At 44.2% G+C, this 13,748-nt stretch overlaps 1 protein-coding gene across 1 annotated transcript in view; it reads right to left on the bottom strand.

Moving 5' to 3' along the window:
- LOC140466518 (procathepsin L-like) overlaps window positions 1–13,748 on the bottom strand; it is a 32,900-nt gene that overhangs the window by 6,113 nt on the left and 13,039 nt on the right. Inside the window, exons 4-5 of the mRNA XM_072561995.1 lie at window positions 11,856–12,035; window positions 6,898–7,116 (exon numbers count right to left, since the gene is read on the bottom strand). Coding sequence (XP_072418096.1) covers window positions 6,898–7,116; window positions 11,856–12,035 — 399 coding nt within the window. The remainder of the gene's footprint in view (window positions 1–6,897; window positions 7,117–11,855; window positions 12,036–13,748) is intronic.

The following is a 13,748-nucleotide window of genomic DNA, read 5'->3' as shown; positions in this document are numbered from 1 at the left end:
AAAGCCCCGCCTATTCAGTCTCTCCCGATAACTGAAACCCAAACCCAGCAACATCCTCATCAATATTTTCTGCACCCTGTGAAAGTTAAAAACATCGTCCCTTTAACAGAGCAACAAAACTTGTGTAGAGTTTTACAAAAGTGGCCTCGTCGATGTCCTGTACAGCTGCAATATGACGTCGCAATACCTGTACCAATGATTTGAACAATGAAGGTAACTGTGCCAAGTGCCTCCTTCACCATCCTATCTATCCTCGGCTCCACTTCCAAGGAATTATGCACCTGCACACTTGGCCTCTCTATAAATTCCTGCATGTTGGAAATGATGGAGTATATTGATTGTCTAAAGTATGGCCACTATGCCCGTGTTTTAACGAAAATTGGAAAATTATAAATGTGTTGACTTTTCAGAGTGTTGCTACTGTCTGATGGAGTGAAGATTCTGGTCAATAATTTTCAATTACTTCTCATCAATGTTGCAGTTACTTCAGCTTCAGGACACAGGGAAGAACATGATGCCAATTCTGGGGTGAGATTGATACTGGGAGTGATATTGGAATGGGTGTCTGTGTGTAGCAGGAGGGATTGCCACATTCACCCAGGTTTAATTCCAAGGTGGCTTAAAATGTAGTTGTGGCAGACTGTGTCAGCGTTCATTCAAACTTGGCTTGGAGAAGTTGTGATGAGCTGCCTTCCAGAACATTTCCAGAATTTTTGATTGGTTACTATTCTGTTCGAGAGGGAGTTCAAGTCTTTTGACCCAAAGTCGGTGACGGAATGACAATAAATTTCTGAGCCCGGATGGTGACTGATTTGAGGGGATGTTGCAGGGAGTGGTGTTCATTGTATCTCCAGCCCTCCTTGGCGGAAGTGGCCTTCGGTTTAGAAGATTCTGTCGACAGTCCATCAGTCAACTTCACAGCTGTAGCTCGTGAATTGTATATACTGCTGTCACTTTGTGATGATATTGGAGGGAATTAATATTTGTGGATTTGATGCCAGACAAATGGAGTGAATGTCCTGGATGGTGTCAAACCCACTCAGTGTCAAAACATAGAACACTGAACAGTGCAGCACAGTGCAGGCCCTTCGGACCCCAATGTTGCGCCAAATATTTATCTTCATCTAAGATCAACCTAAATACACACCTCTCCAATTGCTGCCGTGCATGTGCTTGACCAGCAGTCGCTTAAATGCTGTGAATGTCTCTAACTTTACTTCCAAAGCTGGCAGTGGAGTCCACGCATCAAAACATCTGCGGAAACAATCTACCTCTGGTATCTTCCCTTTACTTTCTCCAGTGACCATAACTGTATGACCTCTCGTGACAGCCCTTTTCCTGGATAAACGTCTCTGGTTACCTTCCATTACTTTATCCAAGCCATTTATATAAAAAAAACAAAGAGCAAAGGCGCAAGAACAGATCCCTGCAGGAGATCACTGGTCTCCGACCTTCAAATGAATGACATCCCATCCACGACCATTTCCTGTCTTCTCTTGGCAAGCCAATTCCGTATATAGTCAGCCAAATATCAGTAGATCCTATAACCTCCTAACTTGCTGAATGAGCCTGCCGTGGGGAACCCAGCAAATACTTTACTGAAATCCATTGACATCCTATCCACTGCTCGACCTTCATCAACCTGTCTCAACACATCCTCAAAGAACGCATACGAATTGTGATGCATGACATGCTCATCAAAAAGCCACATTGATTTTCCTTAATCAAAAATCATTATCTAAACAATCCAAAATCCTATATCTGCGAACTTTTTCCAGTACCTTGCTGACCACAGACGTAAACCTACCTAGACAACAATTTCCATTTTTGTTTCTCTATTTAATTCCTTGAAGAGAATTACAATATATTACTCCCTCCAAACATAACGAACTACTTCTGTGAAGAGGTTGGATTCAAAGATCATTGCCAGAGGTGCAGCAATCTCATTTCTCACTTCTCGTAGGAAATGTGGATATATCTAATCCTGCCCTCGAGATTGAATCATACTCACGCTTTTCACAATTTATACCATATCCACATTCTAAATATCAATCAGTTCCAGCCGAGTAAGCTCTTCCCCAGTATTCTCGCTATCATCAAGCTCCCTCTCTCTCACGACTACAACAGCAAAATAAAACTCATTTTGATCCTTCTCTACCTCGCCACGCTCGATGCTTAAGTTCCCTCCATTGGCTTGGATCCAGCTTAGACTCTCGCAGATCATTCTCTTATTCCTAATGTAAGTGTGCAAAACATTTGGATATTTTCAAATCCTTCTCGCCAAGGCTTTCTCATGCCCCCAACCAGTTTTCCTTCGTCCATTTTTGAGTTCTTTCCTTTCGACGCTGTAATCGAAAACATTTTCGCCAGATCCCGTTCTTCTGCTCTTGTCATCCAGGGCTGATTTCCTTTACAATTCCGCACCGGTCTCATTGGGACAAAGTTATTCAACACAGTAAAAAAATGCTCCACATTTCTGTGGTGCATTTCCGTAGAACAATTATTCCTAATTTACACTCCACAGGACCTGTCGAAGAGTCGTAAAACATCCCGTCCCCAGATTAAATTCCCTCTCATAAAGGAGAAAGTGAGTACTGCAGATACTGGAGATCAGAGCAGAAAATATGTTGCTGGAAAAGCACAGCAGGTCAGGTAGCATCCAGGGAGCAGGTGAATCGACGTTTCAGGCATGAGCCCTTCTTCCTGAAGACGGGCTCATGCACGAAACATCGACTCTCCTGCTCCTTGGATGCTGCCTGACCTGCTGCGCTTTTCCAGCAACACATTTTCGGCTTCCCTCTCATACAGTCCGTTTCTATTCCTACCCACGGCGACTGCACATTTGTGGCATTTATGCTTTCTGTCACCGAAATGCTCTCCCATCGAGATATCTAACACCTGGCCTGGCGAATTGTCTCGAACCAAATCCAATATGGCCTCTCCCAGTCGGCCTATCTATTTCGTGCATCAGGAATACTTCCTGGTTACACCCAACAAAATCATCTCCATCCTGATAATCTTCACCGCGGATGTTCCAATTAATATTGGGGAATTTCAAATCACCCTCATCAGCAATTCTGTTATATCTGCACGTTTCCAAGATCTACTGTCCAATCTGTCCAATGTCTATGGTAGACAACCAATAATATAACTGTTTCTTTCTTTGTTGTCGGAGCTGTAGTCATCCAGGGATGATGAAGTATTCCACCATATCCTTGCTTTTTGTTTAGTTGATGGAAAGGATTCAAAGATGTTGGTCATGTGAGACTCAGTGATGATTACATTACGTCACTTGTTGGATTATGTCATTGCCTGGCACTTGTCTGGTGAGAATGTCATTTGTTATTTATCTTCGCAAGTGGAGATATTGTCCACACCTTGCCACATTGGACACAGACTTCTTCAAAATGTGATAAATTCAAATGGTGCTGACAATCGTACAGATATTCCCCCTGCTTACCTTTTGGATAGAAGGCCACTGACGAAGCAGCTGAAGATGGCTGTACCAAGAAGGCTACACTGAGGAACTCCGATCGACATGTCCCGAGCAGAAAGCCATCAAATAACTGCAAACACCTTCCAGTGTGTTCGATATAATTACAACCAAAAGATTTTTTTCTTCCAATTTCCATTCACTCCAGATTTTCTTGGGCTCCTTGACGTCACGTCACGCCTTAATGGAAAGGGGTGTCATTCTCACTTTAACGCTTGATATCAGGTCGTTTCCCCAACTATGGAGTGTAAATTAGGGACAAAAGTTGTAATGAATCACAAGCCGAGTATTCGTGCTGGCGTCCAAACTGAGGCTGCCAAATTGGCAATTTATCATACTGAGCAGTTCTGATCCCAATGCCAATGTAATTCATTCAGGGGTGAGTGAGGTGATCAACATGAGACCACAACGACATGCAAATGTGTTCAGCATTGATTGTCGATTTAGGGGTCGGGAAAATATCAAGTACCAGTTGAGGAAGGGTACCCCTGCTGTTATCTGACCTCACTGCACCACACCCCACCCCAGCCAAACACACCCCTACTCAATGCTGTGTTGTTATCGTCACCTCCACTCCTCTCACTCAGTCACTTACTGTTGGTCTGTTCCCCAAGATCAATACCAGCCCTCAGGTTGTTGTACTGAATGTTACTGCCTACCTGATGAGCAGCGCCACTGGCCTTTGGCTGGTAATGACCACTCCTTGGCGCTGTCATTTGTGCAAAGCCATTCTCTTGTCCTGCTCAGTGCCTGAGTGACAATTCCTACACTGGAGCTTCATGAAAAGAGGAGACTCTGTTAATGTTGACTCGCCAGCCAGTGAGTGAGAGGCCATCACTTCCATAAAACATAGCCAGAGAGTAGGTTTAGTGTAGAGTGATGCCCAGTCACCAGATCATGTACGCCTGTCATATGACGAGAGTGTTTCTTTCATTCAGTTGTTTCTTTGGCCAATGAAACGCTGGATTTTGGAAAGCAGGGAGCGTGGGCAGACAATGAACTTAAATTTTGCGTTGCTTGTGGTCTCAGATTACCACAGGAACAATTAAACAGTGTTGACACAAACCTAAAACAAAAGCAATTGCTGTCCTGCATAATAACGCGCAAGTCATCTACAATGAGTCCAGACATGAGAGTGTGGAAGATCTTGGGTAAGGACTTGAAGAATCAACTGAAGAACAAGGTGAAACTGTGTTACACTGAGACAAAGAGCTGGGATTTGCACGCAAGAGGCTGATCCCAATCAAATCCAAGACTCGGGGCAATTGTGACGTGTAGACAGACAACAACGGCTTCTGGAGGAACAACATCAACTGTAAAGCAAATTACGCAAAAACGTCTCCTGAGTATCGATTCAAGCCAAGTTTCTTAATTACACCACAATATGCCAAATGTCAACCCAGCAAGTCGCATGGTAAATGACATTCCTAAAGAGTAAACGCCTCTCTTAACAAATCAACATATTTACATTCCTTTTGATGTAAAATTGCAGATTATATGAGAGTGACTGACCAGCCCGTTGGGGCATATGGGAGAAGCAGACAGACATTCCTGACTCTTCAGATCTGTCCATCGCTGTGTTAGGATTTTAACTGTTATAGTGGATGGCGCACGTCCCAGTCTGAAGGACAGAATATGCTGAATGTTCCGTTGATTCTGCCGAACGTCACATCCAGATGCTAAATCACAGTATGATAGAATTCCCAGAGTGTAGAAAATGCCCATTCGGCCCTACCTTATCCCTGTAACCCTGCGTCTCCCATGGCTTAAACACCTAACCTATAATTCCCTTCGCACTCTGGTTAGGTAACATAGACAATCCCCCTAACCTCCACATCTTTGAACTGTGGGAATGGTGAGCATTAATTCACAAAAAGTGAAGTATTCTTAACTCCTCAGACATATTGTCTGAGGGTACGAGGTGTTGTGTCAAGATGTAGGAGAGCTTTCCAAGATAAGGTTGAGATGAGTGGGAGTGCTGAAAGATTTTATTCTCTCAGCCTCCTTAATGGTGCTTATGCAATGACACTTTCAGAAACCTGAGGGCAGACTCTTAGGGAAGGATTTACACAGATCCAGGATGGCAGCTCCCATTTGAAAAGCATTGCGTTTCAGGGTCTAACACCATGGATGTTGGAAAAAGACCGTGCTTCTGAAAAGCACCGAAGAATTTTCATTTGAGTTATTTACTTTCATGTGCATATTCTTTGCACATATAGGGAAAAGTGTTGTCTCGTGTTGCCACGCTGCAGCACCATCTCAACACACATTTAATATCACAACATACAAAATAAATTAGAAAGAAATGGAGAAATAAAGAGAATGTCCAACTTCATAGTCCTTACTAAGTGCTCCATCATGGACATGCTGATCAGGCATGTGTCCCCTTCTCTATCACCGTCGGAATGAAAGTCGCCCAATCTTTGGCAGCATCTTGACTCCGCTGATGCCTTGGTCACAAGGAGGTCTTGATGGACCTCAGGAAAGTAGTTGGCAATGATGCTGCTAGGCATGACATTGGTCCAAACACGATTCTGTTGTTACCAGGAGGCTGCTTTAGATATCGCTGTCTAATGCAGTCACTGCAGTTGCTGCCGGATCTTGGACTGGGCCTAAGCTCCATTGCTGCCTCCATGAATCTGTGATGGTGTCCTGCAATGACAGGTACCCACACTCACCTTGACCCCATCTCCATGAATCTGTGCTGGATACAGATCATCACAGGAACCTGAAAACACCTTTCCCCTCCCTCCACTAATCTGCGCTGGATAGCAACACTGACAGAACCCAAACTAATCTTCAATCTGCCTCAATTAATCTATGATGGATGCAGTAATGACAGGAAACCAAACTCATCTTTTCTGCCGCCATGAATCCGAGCTGGATACAGATACTGAAAAGAAACAAATCTCACCTCCTCTCTGCCTCCCTGAACCTCTGCTGGATACAGACACTAACAGAAAACTAACCCACTTGCACCCTACCTCCATGAATGTGTGCTGGATGCAGATGCTGCCAAAATCCAAGACTCACCTGCAGAGCTAGTTTTGTGAATCTAAGATAGGTACAGATATTGCCATGAACAAAAACAGAGCTCATCTTCTGTCTGCACGAAATTGTACTGGATATGGACACTGCCGGGGACCTCGACTCATCACCGCCTGAGCAGCCATGAATTGGCGTCAGGATAGGAGCCATCAGGAACCCAAACTCTCTAGGGTCTCTCAGTTGTGAGTCCATGCTGCTCGACACACTCACAGGTAGCGTTGCTCTTCACCAAGAGGTAATTAAAATAACCTCCAAGAAAACTTACAAGTGAACACCGACAGGACCGAAGAAATGAAATAAAACGAAATGAGAATCCCGACTCCACCACAATCTTACGAGAAGTCTTGGGGATTTACCTTTCCTGTGTAAGGGTAAGTTTCCTCAGAGTTGATGCCTTGAAATTCAATCACTTGTTCAAAGCCTTGCAATGTGGTTCCACCATAGCATCCAATATATGGTTCCTGACAATCAATCAGATTCTGTTCACTCAGAGAAACCAGGTGTCCATGCCTTTTTGCCCACTGTCCTTCTATGCTACCAGTTGCACTGAAAGCCCAGGAAGAAGAACATTGACCCTAGTGTTAACAGAAATATAACCACATTAAATCATATTGATCGAAAAACGATAGCCAGTTTGCACCTACATTCATTTGGAACACCGTCTCACACTAATGCTCTTAGTCTAAATGTTTGTTCAGGTTTACCAGAATTACACGGAATCTGTGAACATCGGTGTGACTGGGTTCGGATTTGATTTGATTTATGTATTGTAACGTGTCGCGAACAACAGTGAAACCCTTTGTTTATGAGCAATAGATGCACATGCTCGTATGCGAGGATGAGGAGATCACAAAAGACTTGGACAAATGGTACATTGTAGAGAGTGGACACAAGGCAAATTCAATGTCAGAAGATCAGTATAATTTGAGCTAGAGAGTCTCAGAACTGTCTAATCACAGCTGGGGAAAAGCTGTTCCTCACCTGCTGGTGGATGTGTTAAAGCTTCAGTATCTTCTACCTGATGGAATGCATGTAAGGAGTACACTACCGGGGTGAGATAGGTCCTTGATGATGTTGCCTGCCGTTTCATGACAGCAAGATGTGTAAGTAGAGTTCATAGATAGCGTATTCGATTCCATGATGGTCTGGGACTCGCACACAACCTTCAGAAGTTTGTTCAGACCCTGAGCTTCGCAGTTGCCACACCTGGCCTTCCGGACCCAGACAGTATGCGCTCAAAGGTGTCACTGTCGAAGATAGTGAGGGTCCTTGTGCACATGCCAAAATATCCGAGCTCTCTGTTGAAGAAGAGGCATTTTTGTATATTTTCCAACGGCACAAACACATGGTTTGTTCTGGAAAGTTTGTCCATTATGGTCAGTCTAGGAAATTCGACATTTTCCATTCACTCAACCGTATTCCCATTGATGTAGATGGAAGCGTTTTGTTCTCCTTTCATTCTGAAGTCAATTATGTGTTCTTTAATTTTACCGAAATTGAGAGAGAGAGAGAGAAAGTATTCTCATTGCATCATGTCAATGTTCCCTCTATCTCCCTTCTATCTTATCATTCATCATTGTCAAATTTCCTTCCTGCTACAATGCTGTCGTCAGTGAATGTATAGATGGTGTTCTTTCGGAAATGGTGGGTGTAAAGGGAGTACAGTAACTGGTTGAGCACTCATTATTGGGGGACGCAAGTGGTGAAGGTTATTCGGGAGAAGGTGCAGTTGCCGATCTTCAATGATTGGTATCTGTGGGTCAGACAGCTGCGGATACAGTTGCAGAGGATAGAATCCTGACCAATGTCACAGGGTTTTGAGTTCAATGCGGAGAGTATAAAAGTGTTGAAGGCAGAGGGCTAGTTAATGAGCAGGATTCTGAAAAAAAGTGTCCTTGTCCAGATGTTCAAGGGGTGCAAGGCTAGAGATATTTCACCCACTGTGGACCTGTTACTATTATCGGCAAATTTTAAGTGACCAAGGCAGGATGGGAGAATGGAGTTGATGTGGGCCTTCACCAGCTTTTTGAAGCACTTCATGATTATTGTACTCAGGTCACTGGTCTGTATTCATTAAGGAACAATGCAAGAGTTTTGTTTCCTCACTTACGAAGATGATGGTGGTCTTCTTGAAGCAGATTGGGACTTCAGCTTGTAGAAGAGAGAGTTTGAAGATGTCGGAGAATTCTCCGCTAGCTGGACCACACTGGAGCTGTGTTGCCTGGCGGGGACAGTGTTGGGCCAAGCAGGGTCCTGAGGGTTATTCCCAGGAGGACTGATCTGATTTCTACAGCAGTGACCAACAACTTGAAGCATTGACATTTAAGAGGATTATTTGATTATGAAAAGTCTTCATAATAGCAAAACTTGCCTCATTATTCAATTTCCTCTCTTGACAAATTCACAACATGCATAAACTATCAAGGGAACATGGCATGGCTCTCCGAGAGGGATAGGATAAACGCTGTTTTCGATTGGTTACAAACTACCATGGTGTTCGATCAGACCAAATAGCATCTCAGGGCAAGATGTACAGGCTCCAGTTGTATGGGTCTTGCCCATGAACTTTGGCATCTGGCATTTGCTAGTCCCCAGTCCGGGGATCGACCATAGTCTGCTGCCAGGGCGGGGAGTTGTCCTTGAGTCTGCAATCCAGAGACTTGGTTTCAAGAATCCTTTGGCTACAAAGTGACCAGTTCGGGGATTGGGAACTGTTGTCACAGGAAGAAGAGTTTGCAATTCTACACTTCTGAGGGCTGTGCATTGAGAGGTCTGGGTTAGTGCAGTTGTGTTCGAGGATAGATGATAACACTATATGCAATGGTGAAAAAAAATGAATCTTGGATGGGAAGGGATTCCATAAAGTTGTTGGATGAGGTGTGACGGTATTAGCAGCACAGCCATACCTCTGTTAACCTTTCTCCTCTTCCTTCCACATCCGACACCAGGCTCTCAGTACACACATTGATCCTATGTGACCATGCCATTAGGCATCATGGTGGTGCAGTTACATTAAGGCTTCTCTCCACCGAGAGAGAAACAGCCAAGTGGAAGGTCAAGCTGATACCACTTATCGAAAAGGAGCAAATAACGTACGAGTTTTGTCACGCTTGCCACTAAACCTCCTTTTCCTTCATTGTCTCAGATATAATGAATACCAGTTTTTGGGTGAGGCAGGAAGGATCGGACTCATTGTTGCAGCCTGTGAGCCCTGCAATGGTTTGTTCAGTCAATCTCGCAGCATTTTTTGCCTGGCGGGCGTGAGGGTGCTCTGACAATGCTGAGCAGAACTGGGCAGCAGTTTGGAGGTGGAGGCTCAACCACTTCTATGATATCTTGAGTCGGAGTGACCTGTGTGTGTTCCTCCTCCAGCAGGGCACTGTCCCTATTACTTGTGATTAGAAAGTGGCACCTCTACTACAGGCCTGTAGAGCAGTTGGCGATGGGGTACAGCTTAGTGCCCATGGCCAGCAAACGCTGAGGGTGCTGGGCCTGCTTCTCCATGGCAACTGCCAAACTGTCCTTGGAGTTTAGATGATTCATTTGATTGCGTATCTGGGTCCCCGCAGTGTCTCTGCATCCCTGGCGTCTTTCAAGTGTACATTCCTGTCTGCTGCATCTGCTGCTCCCTGGTATATGTAGATGTTTGCCAACACCTCGGTCTCTACTGCCCGTACCGGGTCGCTGGCAGCACTCCGAGTGCTGCAGGAAATGACACAATGAGGGGCTTTCCAGACTGTGCTCCCACACCCACAATATTCCAGGGAGCTGGTGGTGTGTGCTGGGCGCAGCCTTACTGATATTTCCTCTGAGGCCGCAATACTTTCATGCTCAGAGAACAAGGAGGTGTCTTCTTTCCCTGAAGAGCTAGAGTGGATGCTGATGGAACCGACAGAACACGAAAGACAGAAGTGTCTGGGGCTATTGCAAAGACACACTGAAGAATTTATGAGACTGACAGAGTGCTAACAAAGCAGTGATGATTAGTAATTACTCTCTTAGTGGAATGTGGGTGTATCATGTTTTCTTGTGAGAAACAGGAGTCTCTCCTCACAGGTTGAGGAATCTGGTCTCAGACGCCTCTCCACCAATGCAAGAGCTCTCTGTACTCCAATGTTCTCTCATCTCCTGGAATGACAGAGCAGGAAGGATTGAGTGAGAGATTTAAGTTTTGCATGGCCGTTGGTGTTGGTACATGACGGGAGGTATTCCGAGGTAGTGGATTGGCAATGCCGATGCGATGTTGGTTTTGAAGATGAGGAAGACGTCAGTGCAAGCATGAATCTGGGTAGGAGTGGGTGCTGAGGCTGGGATAGAGTGAGTCGGAGGGGGAAGGTGGGTTGTCACAGCGATTCTGACACATAGCATTCTTATGGCATGTTAGTTGTTTTTCTGTACCATTCTCTGGCCTGTTCGAAAACATTCCTATCTGATCAGGGCAAGGTTACCATGCTCGTGCTCATGTTGGTTCACAGCAGCTTTTTCATGATGGCTCAGCTGCCAGGATATCGGGCACTAGTCATGAATCTATTGAATTGCTCCGGGAAGAACGTGTGGGAAGATTCGACTCGGAGTGGATATGTGGGATGTTATAGCTGCATTGACGTAGCTACCGAGATGCTTTTGATAATGATAGTGAGAAATCTCACTGAGCCTCATGGTGTTTTCACTCCGAAACACACAACGCAACTGACACTTCTTGAATTACAGTATAATCCAATCGTTTACAACTCCCATTTGTACACAATATTTCATATACTTACCAGCAGGCTCTGCCCTCCTGTCGATCAGCCTTGTCCAGTTGGAGAGAATGATTGAGAGAGGTACAAGGCCCAACAGAAGTGAATGTGGTTTTAAAATTTGGGGTGTCGAGCATATGATCGAATATTCTTTGAATAAGACTGTACATGGTATCACAAGGAAGCTTAGCACTGCAGCTCGCAACATTACCATGATTGAGTTGTGTCAATTTACATCTGAACTTATATTTATTACATCGGAATTGTAGAGGATGACTTCAATTTTACAGTTTAATCTAAGCATTGAATTTGTTTTTGCGGTAAGATTTCTTTAGATATTATGAGTAAAAGCACGGACATTACCATTGATACATATACCATTCTTCCTTGCCTGACCATAATCAATACCAGGAAACAAATGCAACAAGAAAGCAGGAGAAGCAATTTAGGTTAAAAATTATCGACTGAAACGGAAACTTCCCTAACAATTCACACAAGCTGATCATAACGTCCAATCCTGTTGAGAAATTAATGTCTGCACTGAATAATCTTGAGAGCTTTTTCTGATTTTTTACCTGGTTTTTCACTGGAGTCACTAAACCTTCTCTTCGCCAGTCAACAGTTGCAATTCTCAGTTCAATGGGACTTTCTTTAGATGCACGACTCTCATCTGTTTCATCAGCTTCAATTTCAGTCATGTTAACAGCTTCGATTCGGCGATGTCCATTCATGAGCTTATTGAACTCTTCATTGGTCTGAAAATTCAAACACATTGGTGAAATGATTGACTCTTAGTGGTGATTATGTCGGAGAGTGTCAATAACGTAAGAGAGCTACATTCTACATAATCGCTGACTTTAGCATGAAGTGCGGGGAAAGCAATGAAGGCATCCGTTACTCGTGTATAATCTTTGACTGAATAAATGAGCAGCAGGCAAATAAGTGGTCATCCATTTCGTACCAATTCAGTATAAAGCTGTGTGAGAAGCCTCGAGCAGCTCAAATATCTCTGCTCGATCGTTCAATAACCAAAATGGCAGGAGCTTTCTCGACGTGTTTCATTTTGCAAGAATCACTTCGATAATCGTCTCTGATCATTAAAACCTGACAGTTCAATTTCATCATGGAAGGATAGGTTAAGTCACCTCAGATTGGTGGAGTTTATTGGTGTTTGAGACGAACCTTCCCAATCAGGAGGATTTCAAATTCCATCACCAGCCTGATCTGATTTCCGGATAACACGTTGGTCCTGAGTTGGCCTCATGGCCCTTGGACCATTAGATTTAGATGCGAAACTCAGATTGTTAATTTTCATGAAGATACTGGATTGAAATGGTTATAAAAGGACCAAATGTGATGCTATCTATCATCAAATATCGTATTATCAGGAACTGTGGATGTCTGCCTCTCCAACCCAGCTTCAAGACTGGTAGTGAGTCATTTGGTGTCTCTTTTTGATGGGTAGGAAGGGATACATGTCGGTTTGAAAGGGGAATGAACATGTCCCATCCTCTGAGTAATAAGCGGGGCTCAAGGCACTTGCAAAAGTCCCAGTTGCGCCTGCCTTTTTGATGGCTATATGGAGCATGCCTTGTTCCAATCCTGCTCTGACCCCTGTCAAAGTTCTGTCTCTGATCCATTGCTTGTTGCTTCCTACTCTCACCCAGAATTAGAAATAGTAATCAATTTTACTCCGAATTTCCACCCTTCCTCCAACTTCACCTGGAATCTCTGAAAATCTTCCTTTCCTTTCTTGAGTTTAGTCTTTCCATTTAAGGGCTAGACTATCTACTGTCTCCCACAGTTACGTTGAACTACGTCTCCTCACACCCTGCGATCTGCAAAGATTCCATTCCATTTCCCAGGTTCTCCACCTGTACTGTATTTTCACCGGTGTCACCACCCACTGGGGTGTTTTTCCTGACTTAAGGTCTCCTCTCAATGCCGTTGACAGGCATTTCAGCTGTCTTACTCAGTTTGCGCAATTGTTTCCTCCCCCATAAGAACATAGCAAATAGCAACATGAGTAGACTAGTGGCCCCTCCATCTTGCTCCATCATTCTATTATGATTGACCCAAAATTGCCCATGTTGCCGTTCCTTCATTTTGATTGTGACCCTTGATTCCCCTACCGCTTAAGAATCTCTCTCAGATTAGGCATACAGAGAGTCCTAGTGTCATAGAGCTGTACAGTATGGAAACAGACTGTTCGGTCCAACCCGTCCATGCTGATCAGATATCCCAACCCAATCTCGTCCCATCTACCAGAACCCAACCCATATCCCTCCAAATACTTCCGATTCATATACCCATTGCAAATGCCCTTCAAATGTTGCAATTGTGCCAATCTCCACCACATGCTCTGGAAGCTTGATCCATCCACGTACCTTAACCTATGCCCTCTAGTTCTGGATTCCCGATCCCAGGGAAAAGAAATACTTTGTCTAATTATCTTATGCATGTACCTC

This window comes from Chiloscyllium punctatum, chromosome 43 (genome assembly GCF_047496795.1).
Source record: "Chiloscyllium punctatum isolate Juve2018m chromosome 43, sChiPun1.3, whole genome shotgun sequence".
In the NCBI taxonomy this organism is placed as follows: domain Eukaryota; kingdom Metazoa; phylum Chordata; class Chondrichthyes; order Orectolobiformes; family Hemiscylliidae; genus Chiloscyllium; species Chiloscyllium punctatum.
The sequence above is the reverse complement of the archived record's forward strand: the minus strand, read 5'-3'. Positions and strand labels throughout refer to the sequence as shown.